This window comes from Hippopotamus amphibius, chromosome 9, assembly GCF_030028045.1.
Source record: "Hippopotamus amphibius kiboko isolate mHipAmp2 chromosome 9, mHipAmp2.hap2, whole genome shotgun sequence".
Lineage (NCBI taxonomy): Eukaryota > Metazoa > Chordata > Mammalia > Artiodactyla > Hippopotamidae > Hippopotamus > Hippopotamus amphibius.
Window position 1 is genome coordinate 136,589,521 of NC_080194.1, and position 25,398 is coordinate 136,614,918.

At 49.3% G+C, this 25,398-nt stretch overlaps 1 protein-coding gene across 10 annotated transcripts in view; it reads right to left on the bottom strand.

Annotated features, from left to right (window-relative positions):
* The window catches only part of SYT17 (synaptotagmin 17), a 79,700-nt gene that overhangs the window by 45,642 nt on the left and 8,660 nt on the right, over positions 1 to 25,398 (bottom strand). For all 10 annotated transcript variants that reach the window (XR_009055464.1, XM_057748845.1, XM_057748842.1 and 7 more), the window contains 2 exons: positions 23,251 to 23,399; positions 18,765 to 19,384 (listed from right to left, as the gene is read on the bottom strand). Coding sequence is in view for 9 of the 10 variants with exons in the window: in XM_057748845.1 (XP_057604828.1) it covers positions 18,765 to 19,384; positions 23,251 to 23,399 (769 nt within the window). In the remaining variant the exon portion in view is untranslated. The remainder of the gene's footprint in view (positions 1 to 18,764; positions 19,385 to 23,250; positions 23,400 to 25,398) is intronic.

Consider the following 25,398-nt stretch of genomic DNA (forward strand, 5'->3'; position numbering starts at 1 on the left):
CTTTATTTTCCCATCTAATCTTCACTACAGCCCTCCGGGAAAGGGACCATTATCATCCTCATTGTACATAAGAATAAACTGAGACACTGGAAGGTTAAGACACATCAGGGTGAGGGTGTACTTAGTGAGCAGGTAGCAGAGCCAGGGTGTGATACAATGAGAAATATCTATTTGGTCTTTGTCCGCAGTTCCTGGCATACATCTCCTAAAACTCTTGGGATCTCTGAAGTGATGAGTATCTTCTGCATGCTACTTAGATGACTGATTTCGGCTGGGGGTCCCTAAATAGCTTCAGGGCGGACGCTGGTCACCAGAAATACCAAGGCAAGATTACAGGGTTGGAACTCTCAGCCCCAACCCCCACCATCTGGGGAGGGGAGAGGGCTTTATAACAGAGCTGAGAGAGCTTCTGAGTTGAACACATTGAGGTGCTGGGAGCACGGTACCCCGGAAGAGGGCATGGATGCTCCACCCACCCCCAACCCCATACCTTGCCTTAAGCATCTCTTCCATTTGGCCATTCTGCGTTGTATTCTTTACAATAAACTGATAACAGTAAGTGCCTTCCTGAGTCCTGTGAGCCATTCTAGCAAATTATGAAGCCTGAGGAAGAGGTCATGAGAACCCCTGATTTATAGCTGGGTGGGGCAGAAGTATGGCTGACAACCTGGACCTTGCAGCGGGCATCTGAAGCGGGGGCAGTCTTGTGGGGCTGAGCCCCTCCACCTGTGCGGTCTGAGCTAACTCCAGGCAGTGAGTATCAGCATTGAACTGACTTGCAGGACACCCAGCTGGTGTCTAGAGAAACGGCGAATCTGCTGGTGTGGATTAAAAAAAAACCCATATTTGGTGTCAGAAGTATTATGAGTGAAAGCCGTTTACAGGGTGTGAACCTAAGGAGGCTGGCTCCAGATTGTGCGTTCTTCTTGAGAGCTGTGCTCTTGGGCTTTTATCCCCATTTCCCCCACTGCAAACTGAGGCTCAGAAGAGTCAAGTAACTTTCCCAAAGTCGCACAGCAAGTGGCCCCTATGACAACAATAGCGCCCTAAGTGCTCAGTACATGTTTATTGAATAGAGGAAGGCTTACGTATACGTGGTCAAGTCTAGATTTGAACTCAGGTCTGTCAAACTTCAAAGCCCACTCTCTTACCTACTCTAGGCCCTGGCACTTGGTAAGTCTAATACATCTATTGATGGAAGAAAAGAAAGGAAAGGAAGGAAGGAAGGAGGGAGGTTGGGAGGGAGGGAGGGAGGAAGGACATTTCCTTGCTTACATCTGCTGCCCTTAAAAGCCCTCACTTATGAAAATCCATACTTTCTCTCAATCTTAGGTTTTGGGGGGCCCATAGGATGCATCTGTTATTTTTGCCTACGTAGCATCCCTTCCACTTATTCTGGTATCAGACTCTCTTTGGCTGTGGTTTGGGTGGGGCTAACCCCCAGCATTTGACACCCCCCATCCCCCCACCCCCACTACAGTAACTGCGCCTCTCCCTGGCCAGGTGATTGGCTCAGACCTGGCCATGGGACTAAACCACCCAATCAGAATCCTCCCCCACGGGGGATGTGGGCGGTCCAATTCTAAGATGGCCCCCAAGACTGGCGCACCCACCGGCACTGCCCCACCCCCCACCCCAGTTTACACTCCCTGAACGATCCGTTCCTTCCCTTTGAGTGGGTGGGACCTGTGTATAGGATTAGACATCACTCTCATGTTAGGTTACCGTAAACGGAAAAGGTAAAGGTGTAACTAAGTCCCTCCTCAGTTACTTTCAGTTCATCAAAAGGGAGATCATCCTGGGTGGGCCTGACCTCATCAGATGAGGCCTTTAAAAGAGGATTTCGAAGTCAGAGAGGAGGAGCAACAGCAGACACTCTCCAGTTCAGATTCAAGTTGACCCTGAAGAAACTCCATCTGTACAGACAGCCACATGGCAGGAACAGCAGGAGGCCTCCAGGAGCTGAGGGCGCAGTCCTACAACCACACAAAACTGAATTCTGCCAGTAACCAGGGAGTTTGAACCAGGACTCCAAGCCTCAGATGAGATCAGAGTCCCTGCCAACACCTTGATTTCAACCTGATGGGACTCTGAGCAGAGCACTCAGCTCAGCCGTACCTGGAAAGTGCGAGATAACAAAGGGGTGTTGTTTTAAGCTGCTAAATTTGTGATTGTTACAGAATAGAAAGTGAATACAGGTGCCAGGCTGTGAGCTGGCTTGTGGCTGTCTAACGATAGTCTATCTGAGGGATGGAGAAAGAGTGAGAGGTGGCCCTGATGACAAGGCTTGAGGCCCTGCATCTGGCTGTGCCGGAAGCTCAGGAAACTCCAGGGGTTCTTAGTTCCCTAAGCCAGAATCTCTCCTTCCATCTCCTATAAAGGATGCCTGATTTGGGGTTGTGTTCCTGGTGGCCCAAAGGGTCCCGATACACTTCACAAATGTCACAGGAGGCACGTCCCAGCCCCCATTCCTGCCAGAAGATGAGGGGAGGCCGGCCTCTCTGTGCTGCAGAGAGCACTCTGTTGCCACCCAGAAACCAATTTCCTCTCTCACACAAGCTTGAAGTGCAGGTCATGTAGTCACCTGCACCATCCAGGGGTGGCTGGGGCCTCCGTGGGGCCTGGTGCTGAAGGGCACCTCTGCCATGGGCCTTGAGAACATGGGAGGGGCCCCTGAGAGAGCCCTGGATGGTGGGGGGGGGGGGTGGAACTAGTCCCCGGAGGGTTCCCCTCCTAGGATGTATAGCCTTTCTTCCAGATGTGTTTGCAAGCTGATCTGACCTTCCGCCTCCATGCATCGACCTGTGTGCCTAGTTTAAATCCTATGCCAGCTTTAAGGGGCACCAGAGCCAAGAAAGCTGGCAGAGTCACCCCTGTGGGCAGAAAGGCTTCAACAGTGAAATCCTCCATCTCATCTCGCCCTCTCTCCTTTCCCCCAGCACTGGGATTACACACGTCTTGAGGCCAACGGCAACTGTAGGAACCATCCAGATCAAACAGGGCCTCGCCTTCTGGGGGTGGCTGACAGCACCTGCCCAAGACACCCAGCCCAAGGTGGGGGCCCCCTGGATCCCTGTCTCTTGGAAGTTTGAAATCTGAATGGAGAAAGAGAAAGAAAGCAACCCCAAGTCCTTGGAACCAAGTCAATCCATCTTCTCCTCTGTGCTGTGCTGTCAGAATAGACACCACCAGCCTCCTGTGGCCACCGAGCTCCTGAACGATGGCTACTCTGATCTGAGCTGTGCCGTAAGCATGAAATAGACTATGGAGGCCACGACTGGGTGTGGAGAGAAGAATGTAAAATTTCACACTAATAATTTCTGACGATTACACGTGGAAAGAACACTTTAGATATATCAGATTAAATAAAATAGTACTAGAATACATTTCATCTGGTTCTTTTTAGTTTTTTTTTTTAATGTGGCCACTAGGAGATTTGAAATGGCATAAGTGGCTCACGTGATACTTTTGCTGGACAGCACCCACTGCTCTGGAGAGAAGTCCGTGGAGATCTGCTCCAGAGGGTCCCAGAGCTACCCGGGAGCCTTCATGGTTCAGTTCTTCCTTTGCTTTTATGAGCTACTCCACTACCCTTTCAACACTACGCTCTTTTTCTCCCAGAGAGCCTGGTATGTGTCCTGGCTCTGTCATTCACTGTGTGACCTTGGGCAGGTTCTCTGACCTCTGTTTTCTCAACTGTACAATGGGGACAGTAAGAGCACCTGTCATATATAACTGATGAAGGAATGAAATGGGTTAATATATGTGAAGGGCACAGAGCCCAGCATTTAGTAAGTGAATCCATTATTTTATTTATCATTTCCCTTAAGCCAGCCAGAGTCAGATTTGCTGCTGCTTGAAATGAACAGACCCTTCTCCTATGGTCCCACGCATCTTCACCTTGTATCATAGTTATTGGTGGCCCTGACTCGTTGCTCAGAGGCACCTCCAGGTAATGAGGAGGTACTGAGCTCCGGAGTTGCCAAAGTTCAAATCCCGGCTCCAACATGTATTCCTTAAACACCTAAGGCAAGTCACTCATTGACTTGAACCTCAGTTTACTCCTGTGTAAAATGATCTCTGTACCTCACAAGCCCGTAGGATTCAATGGGATCATGTATTCAGTGGGATCACGTATGCAAAATGCTTCACACAGTGGCAGGAAACAGGAAGCACTGACAAGTGCTCACCATTCTTATATGGTCATTCCTCGGTATCTGCACGGGGCTGGTTCCAGGACCCCCTCAGATACCAGAATCCACGGATGCTCAAGTCCCTTATATAAAATGTGCAGTACAGCCAGCCTTCTCTTCTGCATCCGTGGATTTAACCAACTGGATCTGGATTCAGAACTTGAGTATATGGAGGGCCAAATGTATTATGATGAGAGTCTTAAGGGAAGGGACCACGTCTCACTCATGTTGGTAGCCCCAGAACATGCCATTTGTGTGTGCTCAACCAGTTGGGACAGCCCACGGAAATTTTCATCCTCTCCCTCTTTTTTTTTAAATGTATTATTTTTTTTAATGTATTATTAATTAATTTATTTATTTATTGGCTGCATTGAGTCTTCATTGCTGCACGTGGGCTTTCTCTAGTTGCGGCGCGCGGGGGCTACTCCATTGTGGCACACAGGCTCCTCATTGCTGTGGCTTCTCTTGTTGCGGAGCACAGGCTCTAGACACGTGGGCTTCAGTAGCTGTGGCACATGGGCTCAATAGTTGTGGCTCACAGGCTCTAGAGCGCAGGCTCAGTAGCTGTGCATGGGCTTAGTTGCTCCCCGGCATGTGGGATCTTCCTGGAGCAGGAATTGAACCCGTGTCCCTTGCATTGGCAGGCAGATTCTTAACTACTGCGCCACCAGGGAAGTCCCCATCCTCTCCCTCTTTGAACAGAGCCCCAACGTCCTCTCTGGAGCGCATCACCAGATGCCTGGACCACCCACCCTGCCAGCCCCTCAGAGCGGGAGCCTCATCTTCTCAACCCCAGCTGGAGTGGATGAATTGCTTGGCTGGCAAATGTTGCTTTAATCTCCTTGGTCAAACTGAGTCGCAGTCCCTCGGCTGGGAAGATTTTAGTGCAATCATCACGGTAACGATTGACAGTGACATTTACTCAGTGCTTCCCAGCAGCAAGCATGCATCAACTGAGAGCGGGGCCTGTGTGAACAGCACAGGCGTTGTCACATGCCACCCTAACCACAGCCTTCGAGGACAGGGTTGCCATTCCTGCCATTTTCCAAAGAAGGAAGATGAACCTTAGTGAGACAGGGTGGTGGCCAGAGCAGATGCTGGGATTAGAATGGAGTCTCCTTCCTTCACTAACTGCACGGCCTTGGGCAAGTCACTCAAATTTTCTGTGTTTCGCTTTCTTTAACTGTAAAATTGGCATAAGGACCCTGGTGGTTTTCAAACTTACACGGAAAGCCCTAGGACAGAACCTGGTCTATGGAAAGCACTCAGGAAGAGTGCAGTTTCCATCATTACCAGTGACCTTGAGTAACTGCCCAAGGTCACATCACCAGAAGTGGTTGGACTGACTCCAGCCTGAAGATTTGGGGACTGCAGGGTCATGCTCTTGGCCACGATATGGCACCACTGTATACACAAAGCTCTGTGCTTTGAACCTCACATGAACTAGCCATCTGGCTGCCCATGAAAACCCTCTGAAGTATAACTATGACCAGTGGTATGCTGGTAAATGTTTGATTCTTTGCGGCAGGGAGTTGGGGGGGGAGGGAGGGGGTATGGAAGGGGGAGGCTCTGATTACAAATGCTACAGCGTTTGTCAGTTTCATACACAATGGCTGATTTTCAATCTACCATCTTGAAGTCAGCTGGTTTGTGAAATTCCTGAAAATAATAATTGACTCTACGGGCCAGTTCAAGCTGGTTCCAGCACATCACAATTCCCATTTTATAGACAAAGAAACTGAGGCTTAGAGATGATAAGTTAACTTTCTCGGACCCACATCTGTAGAAGGTGGCAAAGCTGCGACTTGAACCCAGGTCTACATGACTCTGGGGCCTGTGCTCTTAGCCTCTATAGATCACTTCCCTTGTGGGGGAAAGCAGTGTGTGCCAGTAGTAAGACCTCCTGCCTGCTCATCAGGTGACCTAACTCTAGTCTCTTTTCTGTCACTGAAAGCTGTGTGACCTTGGACAAGTCCCTCAACCTCTCTGTGTTGCAGTTTTCTCACCTATAAAACAGGGTTGGTTCAAATCATCTCTGTTTCCCCTTTCAGTTCACGTTATAAACTAGGAATGAAAAGCTCGTGTTAAGGCCTGAAATGTAACCTACATTTGTATTTTAGGAGGAAGAAACAAGAAGGACCACATAGAAACTTCAGTTAATGCTGCTTGTAAGGCTCTGGTCTGGGCCCAGCCCTGGCTGCACGATGTTGCCAAAACACCGCTGTTCACCAAACCTGCGCAGGAAACCCTTTTAACTCGCACACACAGAGGCTAGGTTTCTGCTGAGAGGGTCAAGGCCGACAGCAGCTCAGGACAAGTTAAAGACAGATTCTCATTAAAAAACTGACATTTGCCTTGTCAAGTGCCTTGCCTATTAAGGTAGCAGGTGGTGAGTGATCACCAAATACAATATGCAGTCAGGAGAGGCTGGGCGTCTACAGCCCCAGGCAGATTCCAGGTACTAGGCCCAGTCAGCACAGGACTCTGGAGGCCTCAAATCATCACCATTTTTGCTATTAAAAAATGTCCTAAATTCCTTTTATCTTTGCTTGGGGCATAGTTAAAACCAAAGTAGCATATATTGAAACACGAATAGGATTCTAAGGCCAATTCCTCACAGCTCAATCTCAATCACTCCCCAACCTCTCCTCCCTCTTTTTGGCCTCCTCCCTCCTCAGTTCCCTCCGCCAACCTCCTGGTGCCTGAGCTCCTGGTCACCACTGTTCAGTGTATATTATATGCCAGGTGCTTTGCCTGCCAGATCTTGGTTTATCAAGAGGCAACGTAGTGGAGTAGAGAGGCTAAGTGCACAGCCTCTGGAGCTGGACCAGCCTGAGTTCAAATCCCAAGTCTGTGGCCTTGGGCGTGTTACTTAATGCATGCCTCAGTTTGCCCATCCATAAAATGGGATGATGACAATAGTGACTACAATACACGCCGGGCACATGGCGCGTGCTGTGCGAGTCAGGTGGCATCACCACTATCTTCACAATCGTCCCCCAGCTCCCCACACAGTAAGCATTACTAACCCTAAGGTGCAGGTGAACCCAGGTTCACTCAGCGGTCAATGGTGAAGCCAGGGCCTTAACTAGGTCAAGTCTAACTCAAAAGCTAATGCTCTTTACACAATGATATTTATTCAATTCAAAAGACACATCAAATTCCTTCTAAGTGCCAAAGATACAAAGAATAAGTGACAAAAGCTGATGTTACGGAGGGTCTGGTCAAGCCTTTAGCTGCACGTGGACAGAATGCAGAGGGGGACTTTTCCTGTTGATCCCAGAACTGGCTGCCTGGGCCCAAAGCCGGCGACTAGAGAGAGGTAGCAAGGGGCCAGCAACGACTGGGCCCAACACCTCCCTCTGGGATTTGTAAGAGGCAGTTTTCAAGACCATCCCCCTCCCCCCTGTACAAGCAGAGGGGAGGCACTGGCCGAGTGGGGAGAGCTGGGGATCGTCCCTGCCCACCTCCTCAAAATCGAGAGACAAGGCTGCCAAGAGGGTGTCTTGCAAAGATCAGGTGGCTCGCAAAGGTCGGCTGCCTCCTCAAGAAGGAGAGACTGGCGCCCTTTCCTCCACGGGCATCCACTGAACAGGGGTCTTGCTCATCTGCCTTGCACCTTCCTGCCCAGAGGAAAGGAGAATGGAGACAGGAGGGGGAGTGTGGAAGATCCTGCACTCAGAGCCCTCGATGTGGCAAGGTTAAGTGCGGCGATGCTGAACGTGCATCCCAACCCCCGGCCCTGACCAGCCCTCAGCCTCTCTGCCCGTGGAGTCTCTGGCCACCAGGGTCCTCTTCAAACTGAGTCCCTCTAAAGCTGAGTTCCTCTGTTGAGTTTATGAGTAACCTCTCTATCCAAAACTTGACTCCCTTGCTTTTCCTGAATCTGTTCCCCTCAAGATTGAGGACTATCAAAGAAAGGGGGGGATTGGAACCGTATACGCACCCCTGTGTCCCTGTCCTTTGAAGGAAAAGGCTTTTGCTTTGTCTGCCAGGCCTCCCTTTGAGTCTCTAAAGACTGGCTCAAGAGTTGATGATTAGGAAATGTGAAGATGTAGAAACAAAGACCAGCTATTGGGCCGGGAAACTGGTAACACTTTACACTATAAATCCGCCATATAGCAGGATCACCCAACTCACAGTTCCCTGAAACAGCCGTCCCCAACCTCTTTGGCACCAGGGACCAGTTTTGTGGAAGACAATTTTTCCACGGACTAGGGGGAGGAGATGGTTCAGGTGGTAACATGAGCGATGTGGAGCAGTGGGGAGCAACGGGGAGCAGTGGGAAGTGATGGGAAGTGATGGGGAATGATGGGGAGTGGCAGATAAAGCTTCACTTGCTTGTCCGCCACTCACTTCCTGCTGTTCAGCCCGGTTCCTAACAGGCTACAGGCCAGTACTGGTCTGCGACCCACGGGTTGGGGACCCCTGTCCTGAAAGATACAGGTGAAGGCCTGACACACATTCCAAAGTTGTTTTTACAGGAAGTAGACGCCCACCAGGTGGAAACTGCTGACTACAAGAGCACAGACCCTAGGCTGGCTGAAACAGAAGGCTGATGACACTTGAAACCTCACCTTGATGCCAGCCAGTCTGAGAACTGTGCCGGAGCTGACCACGCTCCCTGCAGTCCCTCCCTCCCACTGCCTTTAAAACCTCTTCCCTGAAAGCCACTGGGGAGTTTGGGTCTTCTGAGCATGAGTTGCCCATTCTCCTTGGGTGGTGCCCTGCGATAAACACTGTACTTTCCTTCACCACAACCTGGTGTCAGTAGACTGGATTTACTGCGTGCAGATGAGTGGACCCTGGTTTGGTTCAGTAACACTCTCTCCTCAGTGCATACCACAGCCTGGAGGAGCCTGAAAAAGTAGGGCTTCTGGAAGCATCCTTCAACCTGTGCCTGCTGGGAGCTGGTGAACACATGTCCCAGTGCCCCCACCCCTGGGGCAGCCTGCACCAAGAGCCCAGGAGGACTGTGATCCAGATGCCCTCATGGTAACTTGCCTGACAACGCTGGTTTTTCTTGGCATCACCCCTCAAATAAAATACTTGCATTCAAGTCTCGGTCTCAGGGTCTATTTCTAGAGGAGCCTGACCTAGGCCAATAGATGACTTTCTCATGGGGCAGTGAGCCCCAAAGAAGGTAACTGGGATTTGGGCTACCTGACTAGGGCCTACCCTCTGGGGCTGCTCCTCTGTGAAGGGACCCCAACAGTGAGAGGCCATGGGAGACACTCCCAGGGCCAGGAGTCCACCCACCCACAGCCAGGATGTTCCAAATAGTTGACACATGCCTCCCACCAGGGCCAGCTCTGGAACCCCTGCCTGCCAAGGTTCTCCAGTGGGGACATTAGCCAGAGAAGTGGCCACAATGACAAAGAGAACACTGTGGCCATGGTTGTGACATAAGGAGACAGTCATGCATCCTTCTCTGAAACCACACTCCTTCCCACTTTGAGGCCTCCAGCGGCTGTGAAGAGCCACCCTCCACTGCGCACAAGAAGGGCAGGATGAGGGAGGCCTGGCCCCGAGAATCATCCCTGGGACTTCTGGAACTTGCGGAAGAGAGGACCTCTCTTTCCACTGGCGTGGCCCAGCTAGCAGGAGGGAAGCCCGGGTATTGCTTCCCCAGGGGAAGGACCTTCCTGAGAAGAAAGACAATGGAGGAAGGCAGGGCTGAGGAACATTCCAGCTGAGAGATCCCCAGACCCACTTGAACCTGGAGCCCACACGACCAGAGACGTTCCTCTTTGGCCAAAGCTAGTTTGTGACGGATTCTGTCGGTTGTAACCAAGATTTTGGGAGCCACCTAAGAACGTAAATCTCTTACTTCAGAGTCATGTAATTTTTTTTTTTCTATTGCTCAGTCAAAACAGCAGTCCCCACACACTCAACTTGGTTACCAAATCAGACTGTCCTTTGGCCTTCTCTGAAGATCCAATCAGGCTGGTACTCCTGGAGAAGGCTACCAGCTCACCCCTCAAACTCTGAAGGCTCTCCCCTAAGGGGCTCCGAGCAAACACAGAATTCCTTTCAAGGGGATGGCTCCAAAGGTGAAAAGTAGCAAGATGCACACTGATAGGAAAATCTGGGTATACTTATGAGAAATGCGGTCTTATCAGGTCATGTGGGATAAGTCAATTCACAAAGTCCTCAGCCAGGACCTTGTCCAAAACAGAGTATTTCCTAGTGGCTATGGATGTGGGCTTGGAGTCAGTCTCAGGTTCAAATCCCTACTCCAGCTGTACAACTCGGAGCAAGTTTCTTAACTTCGCTGAGGCTCAGGGTCCCCATCTATAAAATGCAGGTGCCAGTGCCTTCCATCTGGGGGGGTATTGTAGGTATTACGCCAAGCCCAGAGTCTGGTACGTGGTGAGAACCAGAACACACTTATTGCCACCACCTCTGACTCTCATGCGACAGAGGTAACACACACAGACTTCACTTGCTAAAGCCACGAGGCCCTGAATTAAAGGCATCAAAGGTCTAAAAGGCGTTCCTTTGGATAAAGCAAATCTCACATGAAAGCAGTTTGCAGAAACAATTATCCAGCAGCCGGGTGTGCAAATATCACTTTTGACTAAGCCCATGTTCTTTCTCTTGGCTCAAATCAAACATTGTTCCTCAGCTGCAATCTGGTTTCGTAATAAAAGATACTACACCCCACATGAGTCCGAGTGATCCCCCAAGAACATCGACAAGCACATGGCCCTGAGCCTGCTCCCTCCCAATGGCTGCATACAGTAAACCCTAATGGGGCCTCTACGGGGCCTGCAGGCAGCCAGGCCGGCCACTAAACCAACACAGCAGCCGGCCAGCGAGACCACACCTCACACCCATGTGCCCAGCTCCAACAGCCAAGCCCTTTCTACCTTTCACAGGCCACCCAGGTGCATCCCAGAATGTGGTCCGCAGTTCACCCACGTCAGAATCTCCCAGCACATTCACTCAAGTGCATGTTCACCCAAGACTTAGGAAATCTGAACCCATGAGGTCTGGGAACCCCATGGCCATACCTCTGGGCTGATTCCGATGCTTGTGGAGTAAGACAACAGCAGCATCCCCTGTCTGTGAATCCCACCTCTGTTTGAGAGCCCTCATCTACGGCACCCTTGAAGCTGGAGTGTAAAGGCTCAGGACCGGTTTTGGGCATCAAAGACTCTGCCTTCAAACTGTGTCCCAAGCTGGCCACCCGTTTGCTCCGCTTTACACCCGGGTCCGGCCAGCACCACCTCCCGCCTGGAAGCCCGCAGCATATTACTCCTAACTGGTGTTCCCCAGCATTTCCTGATGAACGTTATCAAATACAGAGAAGCTGAAATAATTGTACAGTGAACCCCTTTAAATACATCACCAAGATCCTAAAATGAACAGTTATTAATTCTGCAACTAATATTTAAAAATATGCTGTGATTGCTTTATTGCATATCTATCCATCTATTTTGAGTGCATTTTAAAGTAAGTTGCAGGCACTAGTGCCCTGAACACTTTAGCAGGCAGATCATTAATCAGAATTAATTGTTTATGGCTCTTTTATCTTTCAGATAAAATTCATATGCAATGAAATGTACCAACCCTCAGTGATGAGTTCGACAAATGCATACACCTGTGTATCCAATGTCCTATCACTATTAGTCCAGACATTTCCCTTTTGCCCCTTTCCAGTCAATCCCTTTCCCCAGTCACAACCACTGTTCTTTTTTTTTAAATGAATTTATTTACTTATTTTATTTATTTATCGGCTGTTGGGTCTTTACTGCTGCGCACGGGCTTTCTCAGTTGCAGTGAGCAGGGACTACTCTTCATTGCAGTGCACGGGCTTCTCATTGTGGTGGCTTCTCTTATTGTGGAGCACGGGCTGTAGGCACACGGCTTCAGTAGTAGTGGCACACAGGCTCAGTAGTAGTGGCACACAGGCTCAGTAGTAGTGGTACACGGGCTCAGTAGCTGTGGCTCTCTGGCTCTAGTTGCTCTGTAGCATGTGGGGTCTTCCCGGACCAGGGCTCAAACCCATGTCCCCTGCATTGGCAGGCAGCTTCTTAACCACTGTGCCACCAGGGAAGCCCCAGTTTTGTCGGTTCTCAAACTTTATATGTGTGCAATCATCCACATGTGCTCTCTTGGGTCTGGCTTGTTTTGCATAATGGTTCTCAGCAGGATGTTCTTAGCATAGTTTGTGACATTCATCTCTGCCATGTGTGTCAGCCATTTTTCCTTTGTATTGCTGAATAATGTTCTATTATACGAATACACCATAGTCTGTTATCCTTTATCCTGTGGATGCAAACTGGGCAATTTCTAGTTGGGGGCTCTTACATGTAGAGCTTCTTCGAATATGCGTGTATAAGTTTTTGTGCGGACATAACATTTTCATTTCTCTTGGGAGTGGCACTGGTGGATCACGGGGGAGGTATCTGTTTAGTTTTACAAGAAACCACTAGAATTTCTTCCTAAGTGGTCACATCACATAATAAACCCACAGAGCTGCCTGAAAGTCCCAGTGGCTCCACATCCTCACCAACACCGCGTGTTGTCAGTCTTTGTGATTTGAGACATTCTGGTAGGTGGGGTGTGGTGGAATCTCACTAAGGTTTTAACCTGCATTTCTCTGGTGGATCATGAAGCTAAGCACTTTTCTATGTGTTTTTAGACCATTTGCATGAGTCTTCTTCTGTGAAACATCGGTTCAAAATTGTTGCCCATTTAAAAATTGGATTTTGTCTTTTATTTTTGAATCACTGGAGTTCTCTATATATTTTGGAAATATGTATGTACCTATGTGTCCCCCAGTGACAGTTCTCTCCAGGCAACCTGGCTGCTCACCCCTCTTTCTCAAAACACTCCAAGGCTTACCGTCACCCATAGGAATAAAATCCAAGTCTTTACCTCAGCCCACAAGATCAATGTCATGCAGCCTTTTAAGCCAGTTCAACCTCGTCTCCTGCTGCTCTCCCCTCACTCTCCTCCAGCCTTCATCACACCCTGCCTCAGGGCCTTTGCACTTCCTGTACTCACTGTTTGGAATGCTCTTCCCCTGGACATCCTCCAGGCTCACTCCCGCAGCTCTCTACTTAAATGCCATCTCCTCACCCACCTAGAACAGCTTCCCGCCTCTCACCACCCAGCCACCCCTCTCCAGCCCCTTATCCTGCTTTATTTTTCCTCTTGCCAGAGACAATGCCAACAGACATGATGTGTTAATTCATTCACTGAGTTTCTCCATCCACTAGAATGTAAGCTCCACGAAGGCAGGGGCTTTGTTTTGTTTGCTGTAGAGAACCAGTCTAACGTCTTGGTATTGGTACATCACTTTTTAAGCCAAAGAGCCTCAGTTCTATCACTTAGCACGGAAAGATGATTTCACTTCTCTCTGCCCAGTTTCCCACTTTGTAAAATGGGCCCTTGTGAAGATAAACAAGTGAGCACGTGTAGAACATTGCTTAGCTCATGGTAGAGACTCAGGAAACTTAGAGCAAAATTAGTAGCCCCAGGCTCTAGAACATGACAATCACCTAACAAATATTCACTGAATAAAGGATTGGCTTATATATGTACAATATTTTTATTGTATATTTATAACATACGGTATATTTATAATTTTCCTTAATTTGAGGGACTTTCACAGCCAGAAGCTACTTTCTCCTGAGAAGAGTTTACAGCCCTAGAGATGCACTGCAAGGGAGAGGGTGGCGGGGACCATGTCGCCACTTGACACAAGCAAACCAAGACCCATGAGGTTACATGACTCCAGTCACAAGGGAACCAGGGAAAGGGCTGGAGCGAGAACTCTGGTTCCTCCTAATGTTATGTGAGCTCCCAGCATCTCCACAGGGCCTCCGCTCTCTCCACCTCCCTCCCCTTTCCTTCCCCAAACCACATGATCCCAAGAGAAAATGAACGTCCTTCATCCTGAATATTTTTCTGGCTCAAAAAAAGGTTGAAGAAATAATTGCATACCCACGTCCATAGCAGAATTATTCACAGTAACCAAAAGGTGGAAGCAACCAAGTGTCCATCAGTAGAAGCATGAACAAAGAAAATGTGGTCTATCCACACAATGCGATATTACTCAGCCTCAGAAGGAAGGAAATCCTGCCACACACTACAACATGGATGAACCTTGAAGACATCATGCTAAGTGAAGTGAACCAGCCACGAAGAGACAAGTATTGTGCCATTCCACCTATATGAGGTACCCAGCGTAGTCAAACAGAAAGTAGAGTGGTGGCTGCCAGCGCCTGAGGCCAGTGGCATGTGGGGAGCTAGTGTTTAATGGGGACAGAGTTTCATTTCTGCGAGATGAAAAGAGTTCTGGATATGGGTGGGGGTGGTGATGTATGTGAATGTATTCAATACCACTGAACTGCACACTTAAAAATGGATAATGGTTAATTTTATGTTATGTGTGTTTTCTCACACTTACTAATAATTTTTTTTAAGAGTGGGGACTACATGGATTTCACCTCTAAATGGCCAAAGCATCGATTCACTTCAGTCCACGTGGATGACAGAATATCTCTCAGTGGCCAGTATAACTTCATACCACATCAATCACCCCACGCACTTGGTATTTCTATGTCTTCATTTCCATTATCTTTTGGCCCAACCTTCTCAATGAGACCAAAAAATCTGCAGTAGATCCATTAGCCGCTAATTTCCTGAATGTCAAGATCAAAGACACAATGTTCAAAGGCACAAAACAGCTAGGACATTCTGCTGTTAGCCAGAAGACGCCTATATGCTAGCCCTACAAGCCAGCAACCTACATCCCCACGGGGTCTGCATGGCAGAGACTGTAGGACTAATAGACCTTCAAAGTCACTCTGACCTGCACACCATGAAGTCAGGCTGAAAACGAGAAACTGCTTGCACCACCCCCACACAACTGCATCTCTGGAGCGCTTTGGTGAAGGCAGACGCCCGCCTCCAGTGGAAATCAGTGGTGATGGCATCCGAACAGCCTGGGCACACTGTGTGAGGGTTTCGTTTTCTGTCTCCCATGCAGGGCTGTTTTGCTTGATGTGGATTTTTATTCAAAACTGGTATCTCCTTTTCCACATTTGGAATGAAAAGCAAAGCAGCTACCTGGAGATCTGCCCCTCACATCCTCCTCCCCTTGACTTGACCCCGACCCTGACAACTGTCTCTCCCTAGAAAACCCTACTACCCCAACGAGGAACAGCCCAGCTCCCATCCTGCCTGTCATGGCAGACCCTGCCCTATCCCCCCAACCTCCACCCTCCCCTTCACCCCCCAGCAGGCTTTCTCACCCTCCACCCTGTGGACATTGTGGGCCAGATCTTCCTGTGTTGGGGGTCTGTCCTGTGCGGTGCGGGATGTTTAGCAGGATCCCTAGTCTCTACCCACCAGATGCCAGCAGCACTCTCCCATCCACCAAACCCCAAATGTCTCCCAGGACTGACAAATGTCCTGGGGCCGAAACTGTCCTTGCTCCGAACCACTGTTCCACAGTATAAAGGCTTCAGGGAGGCCCAGGGCTGCCCAGCTGGAAATGGGATTTCCGTCTGGTCCCCATCAACCACACGACCTGGGCTGGCTGACTCCCTGTCTGTGGAGGAAATGCTGCAGGAAAGTCCCCTCCCCAGCACACACCAGGTTGAGGCTCAGCCTGTGCGGCTGTCATCTGTCACCTAGACCACTTCACACCCTCCCCTGTAGGGTTTTCTCTTGCATCCCATTTTGGGTGGACCTGTATCCCCCAAAGGTGTGTTGACATCCTAGCCTCTAGTACCTCAGAATGTGACCTTATTTGGAAATAGGTCGTTGCAGATGTGATTACTGAAGATGAGGTCATCCTGGAGCAGGGTGGGCCCCTAGTTCAACAGGACTGATGTCCTTACAAGAAAAGACACAGACACACACAGAGAGAAGGCTATGTGAGGGGGACGCAGAGAGCAGAGCAAGGCAGCTATAAGCCAACATTGCCAACAACCAGAAGCTAGAAATAGGCAAGGAAGGATGCCCTCCAGGTTTCAGAGGAAGCACAGCCCTGCCACACCTTGATCTTGGACTTAAAACCTCCAAACTGTGAGACAATAAATTTCTACAGTTTTAAGCCACCCAATTTGTGGTGCTCTGCCACAGTAGCCTTCAGAAAACGAATCCACACTGAAATCCTAGCTCAAGCTCTGCTGCTGGGGACCTCAACTGCTGACCTTCCCACTCAAACAGGATAATTCCAGAGCAAGCTTGAGATGGGAGACCTGAGTCCATTCTTCCCTCAATTTCCATGAGCCTCTCTTTACATGAGAAAGAAGAAGAAGAAGGAAGGAGGGAGGGAAAAAGGAAATTTACTTTGGGGATCCTTCCCTCCTCCATCCTCCACTCATCCAATAAATATTACAGAGCACCACCACCTGCCAGGCACTGTTCCAGGAGCAGGGAAGAGAGAAGTGAACGAAACAGACAGAAGTCACTGTCCTCATGGACACAGCAGGGGAGACAGACCATAAAATGTGCGGTCTTCAGAATGATGACAGGTGACACGGACAAAAATAAAGCAGGAGAAGGGGACAGGCAGTGTCTGGGGTGGGGACTGCCTCTGGCATCAGATACAGATGCTCCCATGATCCTCTCTGGGCGAGGTCTCAGCTCAGGCAGAGAGCAGCACACCTGGGCTCCTTCTCTTCTCTGCCCTAGCCCTTCTGCGAGCTTTCGGGAGCACACCTGGCCAGTGTGCAAGGACGGGGTCCACGTCCATCCCAAGGCCAGAATGGCCACCTGCAGAACCGCCACTGGCTCTGACATTCCCTCCTTGCCTGTCTCCTACTCAGCCCTCACTCCTGCTTCTCGGGATCACCTCCCAAATGAACGGTCTGCACCCAGGCCCCTGCCTTGGCCTCAGCTTTCAGGAGAACAAAACCAGGGCAGGTGCCCCAGGAAGACTTTTCATTCCAGGCAAGGTAACATCTCAGCCAAGACCTAAAAGAGCCAAGGTGGGGGGATGTCCAGATTCTCTACCTTCAAGGCCTTCCACTGATGTAAAGATGGACCTGGCAATTTGGAATGTATTTTGTCAGGTGGGTCTCCCTCTTTCAACGTAATTTTCTTGACAGTTGAAAACCCAGTGCTATCAAATATCGAGAAGGATACACAGAAAGCACCAAATACATGCTGATCGTGTGATGGGAAGGAGGATGTGGGATCACAGCAGACATTGCCAACATCCTGCCACCTTCTCCTGACCGTGACCACTTCAGCCCACCAGCTCCTGCACTTTTTTTGCATTTGTGGATGTCAAAGGTCTCTGTACCTGCCAGCATAACTGGAGAGAAATACCAGGAAATGAACTTCTCCGTCCCCCCTAGTCCTCACTCAGTGGCTGATAGGAGGTCTTGTACAAAGACTCTGGCTCCCTCGCACCTCGGGTGGAAAGGCTCTTAGGCGTGTGTCTGACACTGGCTCCCAGTTCCCCCAGCAGGTTTCAGCTCCAGTCACCCACAGTGGTGGTCCGCTCAATAACTGCACCCTTTATGTGACTTCCCCACCCCCTCCTGGTGTTTCCTCTGGTGTCACCTCTCTACTAAAGGACTTCCCCTGCCTTAGGGTCTTCTTTTTCTTGGGGAACCCAAACTAAGAGAGTGATAGCTCTGAAGATGTGTATACACACACACACACACACACACACAGTGGAGCAGCCCCTCCAGTGCTCTGGTTTAACACCTGCACTCCAAATGCGATGCTGGCTCATCAAATCCCTGGCCGGTAGAGCTCAGCTTTAGAAGCACCTTGATGTACCTGATGTAAGATAATCCCGTCTGCACGACACAGGACCATTGTCCTGGTGGGGATGGTCTAGACTGGCCTCCAATTGGTGGGGTCTTTTCCTTTCCTTGGACCTCCCCCCCCACATATCTTTCTACCCACAGTGGGAGCACTGCTGTCCCCCAGCCCACAGAATGCCCAAGGGAGGGACCCTAAAAGCCCACTGGTGAGAGAGCCTGGTCCGTGGCTGGCTCCCCAGGCAGCCAACTGCACATCTCTGGCCTGGAAGAGCGATGGAAGCTAATCTCACAATTTGCCTGAAAAACATCCATCTATCATGCTGTTCTTCAGCCCTCATTTTCTTTTTCCCAAATCAATTTCTGAAAGTCAAAATGAGTGATAGCGTCATACCCTGGACAATCATTCTCCTTAGTAAATAACCCAGCATCGATGACAAAAAGCTCCCAGGGCAGCGGTGGTGACATGACTCATACATGTGATACATTTTCAAAGAACCACACACACACACACACACACACACACACACACACACACACAGAGGGTGGTGCATGTGAAGGCTGGTGGAAAATTGTATAAGGCCTGTCGTTTAGTTACCAACATCAGTTTTCTGGGATCGCTAACGCACTCAGATCGTTTTGGATTTATCATCAGGGAAGCTGAGGAAGAACACATAGGACTCTGTACTGTTCTTGCAACTTCTTGAGAGTCAAAAATTATTTAAAAAACCAAAGCTTTCAAAACTGTAAAAAATGTTAAATACGGAAATGAAAATAATCATTTTGTAAGAAAGCTTCCAGGAGGAGACACTGCCAACCCCCCCCTTACCTGAGAACTGGGAATCAGCGCCTTCCACCAGTGTCCGCCCTTCACCAGGTCGACCTCGCACAAGGGCACGGCCACCTTGCCGATGACACAGTGGCGTGAGAACTTATCAAAGTCCAGCACGGTGAGGAGCAGGGTCCTCCTCTGCGCCTCCAGGAAGGGGATCTCGAAGGTGTAGCGCTCCTCGAACACGGGCTTCTGGGTCTTGCGTTTGACCCCGGTCTGCTTGGAGTTCTTCTGGTCCGGCAGGAGGCAGATCTTGACGTAGGGGTTGGAGTGCGCCATGTCCTGACGGGCGCCGTCATGGGAGATGGGGGGCGGCAGGTCCCTGGCCTCGATCACGCGCACCGTCAGGTGGTTGTGCAGCAGGTCGTACTGGGTGCTGAAGTGCAGCATGCCCAGCTGGTACTTGGACAGGATCTCCGCGTCCGTCAGAAAGTCCACGTCATCGCTGTTGGCATCAAGGGAGTACAGGCGGGGCTCGAACTTTCTGAAATAGTCGTCCGGGGTATAGGTCCGTCTGAGCACTGAGGGCTGGATGGGCTCCTTTTTGGCGCTGAGAACGCCAAACTCGATGGGTTTAATGTCGATGAGCGGGGAGCTGGGTCTTCTGGACTCGAGACCTACACACCCACCAGAAATAACAATTAACACCACCAAACAAGGAACTGGACCTGGGCCCATCTGAGACTGGTGACATTGCCTGGATTCCCACGGTTCGCTCTGCTTTAATGCTCTTTGCCATGTGCTCACCGCTCCTGGAAGTCTCTTATTTATCCTATGGGAGGCAGCACGGCAGCACACACATCCCCATCGTCTTGATCACGGCAGCTAAGTGCCAGGCGCTGCTCTAAACGCACTGCATGTATCCAGTCATCTAGCATTCACAAGGCATTATCCAGTGACTGTTATCTCCACTTTACAGAGGAGGAAACAGAAACTTTATGTAACTCACCAGAGATCTCACAACTACTGAGAGGAGGAGCCAGGAGTCAAGCTCCACCTGTCTGGCCCCAGCGTCTGGTTCTAGCCATGACCCTACACTGCCTCCACTTTCACAGGGTAGGCTCTGGGGCCAGAGTGCCTGGGTCAAATTCCAATCTGGCTACTTCCCAGTGACTGTAACTCTCTAGGAATGAGCCACGTGACTCCAGGCACACTTTACACACTCAGTTTTCCCATCTGTAACATGGAGGCAATCCTAGCATCCATCTCAAAGATTGTGATGAAGATTCATGGCGAGGGCTCAGCACGGAACACACACGTGATAAGAGGCACTAAATGGTAGCTATTATAGCTCTTCAAGGATCACATTCACACCTCATCACTTACGGGGGCCTCTCCCTTCCCCATCAAGCAGCAGAGTTCACTGCTCCCGGGTTCATCATTCCAATCTTTGCTCAACCCTCTATTCTAGCAGTGAGCTCATGGCATTCTTTTTCCTTTTTTAAAGCACTTAACTGAGGCATGATTGACACACAAAAGCTGTCTATATTTAATATATGCAACTTGATGAGTTTGGAGATAAGTATGCATCCGTGAAACTATAACCATAATCTATGCCGTAAACATATCCACCCCCTTCAAAAGTTTCCTCCTGGGCTTCCTAGGTGGCGCAGTGCTTAAGAATCTGCCTGCCACATGAAAAGCTGCTCAACATCATTAATTACTAGAGAAATGCAAATCAAAACTACAATGAGGTATCACCTCACACCAGTTAGAATGGGCATCATCAGAAAATCGACAAACAGTAAATGCTGAAGAGGGTGTGGAGTAAAGGGAACGCTCTTGCACTGATTGGTGGGAATGCAAATTGATACAGCCACTATGGAGAACAGTATGGAGGTTCCTTGCAAAACTAAAAATAGAACTACCATATGACCCAGCAATCCCACTGCTGGGCATATACCCAGAGAACACCATAATTCAAAAAGACACATGCACTCCAATGTTCATTGCAGCACTATTTACAATAGCCAGGACATGGAAGCAACCTAAATGTTCATCAACAGATGAATGGATAAAGAAGATGTGGTACCTATATACAATGGAATATTACTCAGCTATAAAAAGCAATGAAACTGGGACATTTGTAGAGACATAGATGGACCTAGAGACTGTCATACAGAGTGAAGTGAGTCAGGAAGAGAAAAACAAATATCATATATTAACACATAAGTGGAATCTAGAAAAATGGTACAGATCAACCAGTTTGCAAGGCAGAAATGGAGACACAGATGTAGAGAACAAACATATGGACACCAAGTGGGGAAAGCGGGGAGGGTTGGGGGGAAATGAATTGGGAGATTGGGATACCAAATTGTACACTCTAAATATATACAGTTTATTGTCTGTTAACTGTATCTCAATAAAAGTTCTTAAAAAAAAAAAGATTCTGCCTGCCAATGCAGGGGACACGGGTTCGGGCCCTGCTCCAGGAAGATCCCACATGCCGTAGAGCAACTAAGCCCGTGAGCCACAACTATTGAGCCCACGTGCCGCAACTACTGAAGCCCATGTGCCTAGAGCCTGTGCTCAGCAACAAGAGAGGCCACAGCAATGAGGATTCCGTGCACCACAACAAACAGTAGCCCCCGCTCACCACAACTAGAGAAAGCCCACGTGCAGCAACAAAGACCCAACACAGCCAATAAATAAAAAAATAAATAAATTTATAAACAAACACGAAAAACAAAAGTTTCCTCCTGCCTTCTTTATTTATTTAAGTTTGTGTTTGTGGTAAGAACATGAGATCTACCCCTCTTAGCAAATTTTTAAGTGCTCCATACAATACTGTCAATTTTACGCACGCTGCTAGACTGTGAATCTCTAGAACTTACTCAGCCGGCATAAGTGAAGCCAGCACCTGCCTGGTTCTAGCTCCCCCTGGTAACCACATTCTACTCTCTGGGCTTAGATGTTTGACTATGAGATGCCTCGTATTAGTAGGATTAATATTTGTCCTTTCATGGCATCTTAATTACCCAAATGCCTGTCACATTGGCTAAAATCGTGAGCCTCTGCCAGTGCGTGGTCACACTCTAATAACTGTGTACTAAGTGCAGTCATCTCTGTATAGAGCTGCGCGCGAGATTTAGGAAACCTCCAGACCAGTGCCATCCAAGAGAAAATAAATGCGAGCCAGATACAGATAGACAAAGCCACAAAGGTAACAAAATTTTCTGGTAGCCACAATTTTTTAAAACTACAAAGAAACAGGTGCAATTAATTTTAATATTTTATTTAACCCAATATATCCAAAATACGATCATTTCAATATGTAATCAATATAAAAACACTTTAGTGAGACACAATAAATTCTCCTTTTTTCATACTGGCTTCAAAATCCAGTGGGTACACAACACACGGGGTGCATGTCAGCTCAGCCACATGTGGGTGGGAGCCGCTGTACTGCCCAGCACAGGGCAGGTCAGCCCTCTCATTCTACCATGGCAAGACAGAGGCTACAGAAATCCCACATCCTCCACATTTCGCGATTTCAAGCCCTTGAACTTTACTTCCCTCTTCTCCCCCACCCACTCCCAGGAAAGATCAGATATCAATCATTTCCAGCTGAGTGGATTAGTTTCATGAATTTAAGCTTTTTCCCTGTCAAGTGAATTTCAGACATCAGCTGAATGAAGCAGAGGAGATCTATTTGGGGAGTGACAGGGCTTTATCATCCTTTTTCCTCCCCACCCAAATCATGCCATCTGGTCAAACAAACAGGCTATCCAAATTGAACGGCCTGAGGGCCAAATTCAACCCAGAGATATATTTTGTTTGGGTTTAAAAGTAAGGAAGTTTCATATAAAAACCCAGACTGCCGGTTCTTTTTTCGAAAGATCCGGCGATACAGTACCCCATGGCTAGAGCTGAGTAGAGCTGCCCTCGTTCAATGAGACATCAGCTTCCCAATGGGGCCCCAGTTCCCGTCCTGCCCTAATACAAGGCCAAGTTGGCTGCCACTTGTCACTGCATTAGATAGACATTTCTCTCTCTCCAACCCTCTGCACTCAGTCACTGACACAATCCACTCGGCCCTGAAGTCACGTGAATTTGCAAGCCCTGCTTTGTAACAATGGTAACTAACCTTTGCCTTTCGGGGTCCGAAAGGATATATGCTGACAATGTCATCAATTGAGTCAATTCAATGAAACTTGTGATCAGTAGAAACAAAAATCAATCAAAATGATAGCTTCTGACTGAACTTGGAAGAAATCAGGTGTGATGCTCTCTTTGTCACACTGCCGTTATCTCTCTGTCATCTTGTCCCCCGGACGGTCACAGCACTCCACCCCCAACCCCCAAGATGACCCTGCCCTTCACGTCTTTCCCTTGGAGCGCTGCTGAGCGGCTGGGAACGCCAGCTCTCTCCCTTCGTCCTGGGGACCCAGATAACGGGGTTGTACTTCGTGGACCCTGAGTGGTGGCTCAGCAGCAAGGCTAGCTGGAGTCAGGACCCTCAACCGTCAGGGCAGAGGCTTACTGGAAATCCTCCGGGTCAGGCTGTAGGTAGATTTAGACGTGTCTGAGGATGAACATCTCCGATCTGGGGAGTTGGTCCGTGGGGTCAGCGGGACTTCACTGGCTGTGTGGACAGAGACCCCGGCCTTGTCACTGCTCCGGCTGGCCAACCTGCAGGAGGGAAGACGTCTCGGTGATTGTGGGAGAATCCCCAGGGACTGGCATCTCTGTCCCTGGGGGGAGAGACCCATGACGAACCTGCTCTCAGACCCAGTTTATGCAACTTGGAATAATGCAAACTTGAAACAAACTCTCAGTAGCCCTTAACTCTCAATAACGTCTTGCTTCTTGCACAAAATGCATAATGATATAAGTGAATATTTTCCAATTTAGAACAATCTGTTAAGAATTTGCATAATTTCAAAGCTGAGGCTGGGGTAGGGGGAGGGATATGTAAGCTTATTCAGGATATTGCCACACAGGGGTGCCACTTTGACTAAAGCAAGACAAGACCTGTCGCTCTTCAGTCTGGAAGGAACCAGTGGCTGCTCATACGCATCAGAACTTCTCCAAGTGGCTTTTGGTAAGAAGTGTCCTGCTATTTCAACAGTCACTGCATCTATAACATCTTTAAAAAATATCCTATAACAATGTCACTCAATGGTTCTTTGAGTAGCAGGGCCACGACTACAACACGGCCCTGAGGATCAGTGATTTCAGTGCAACAGTTTCACGTGTAGAAACAGCTGTGAGTCAGCAGCAGCCACAACTCACTGTGCCCCCAATGAGGGCTAGTCCCTCCCCCTCTCTGTGCCTCTGTCTCCTCATCTGTAAAATGGGACTAATAACAGTACCTGCCTTACCCAGTTGCTGTGAACACTGAGTTAACATACATAAAAGGTTTAGAACAGTGCTTGTTATGTTGTGGGTAGGTGCTCAATACATTTGAGTTGATGTTGTTATAGCAGAGGTGGCTTTCAGATGCCCCAATACTCACACAGCTAGTAAAGATGCTGGGGCGGGGCGGGGGGGGGGTGCTGGCAAAGTGGCCATGAGGTTGATGGTGCCTATAACAGGCTCCTCAACTGTCCTGGCCATAGACCAATACCTTCGAGACTGCATCCCCCAACTTGACATTTAAACCTGTGGTGAAACTAGTCTTGAAAAATGCAACGTTCAAATTCTCTGAGGTCTTCAGATGCATCCTGTGCATGACATGAGACTGATCTGATGTTCTTCCAGAGCTAGGGTCACAGCCAGGACAAGCTGGGCATGTTATGGGGCGAAATGCCCGGTCCTTGCTTGCTTCCTGCTCCTGGTCTGTAAAAGGATGTAGCAGGTGAAACGTGGGGGATGAAGGGAGAGCACAGGATGGGATCATACTAGATCAATCATTCTCCTCTCTCTCTTGTAAATGAAAGCAGCAGCATCTCCCAAGGAAGGCAGGACCAAAACGTGATGGCCACTGGGGCCCCTCCACCTGCACAGCCGGTTTCCCAGCTGTCACACCTCACTGTGGCCACAGCCTCCATCTGTGAAGTCCCATCTTCTTCAGAGATCAGCTTACATGCCATTGCTTCCCGAAGCCTGGGCTGAGTCCTCTCAGACACGGTACCAGTGTATGCCCAGGCCACTCCTGCCCCCTCTGCAACCACCAAGCCTCCGTGCCCTCTGTTTCTTCTGCCTGGAATGCTCTTCCCACCCCCATCACCTGTCTCATTCCTCCTCATCATTCAGATCTCAGCTGCAATAGCACCTCCTTGGAGAGGCCCCACCCTGTCCCATCACCTCCTCGTACCCCCGGCAGTCCTTATCCCTGCACCTTCTTTTTCCCCACTTCAGCACATAACTCTTCCTCAGTGTGGCCTGCCTGCTCATCCTCTGCGTGACACTAAGCCACAGCTCCACGTGGCAGGGGCAGTATCTGCCTTACTCACCATGGGTCTCCTAGCCCTGGCATGGCACGTGGCATGCTTGGGACACTCTGATTTTTTTTCAAGGAATGAATGAATGAGTACACCTTTCCAGTGGTTCTCATCTGACTTATCTTGTGTCACACTGATCTGAGTGCACGTCTTGTCAATAACAGGGGACCAATCTTAAGGGTGGGATCTGTACTTATTATGATCAAAAGTACCAGGTGCTGAGCACCGACTATGAGCCAGGCACT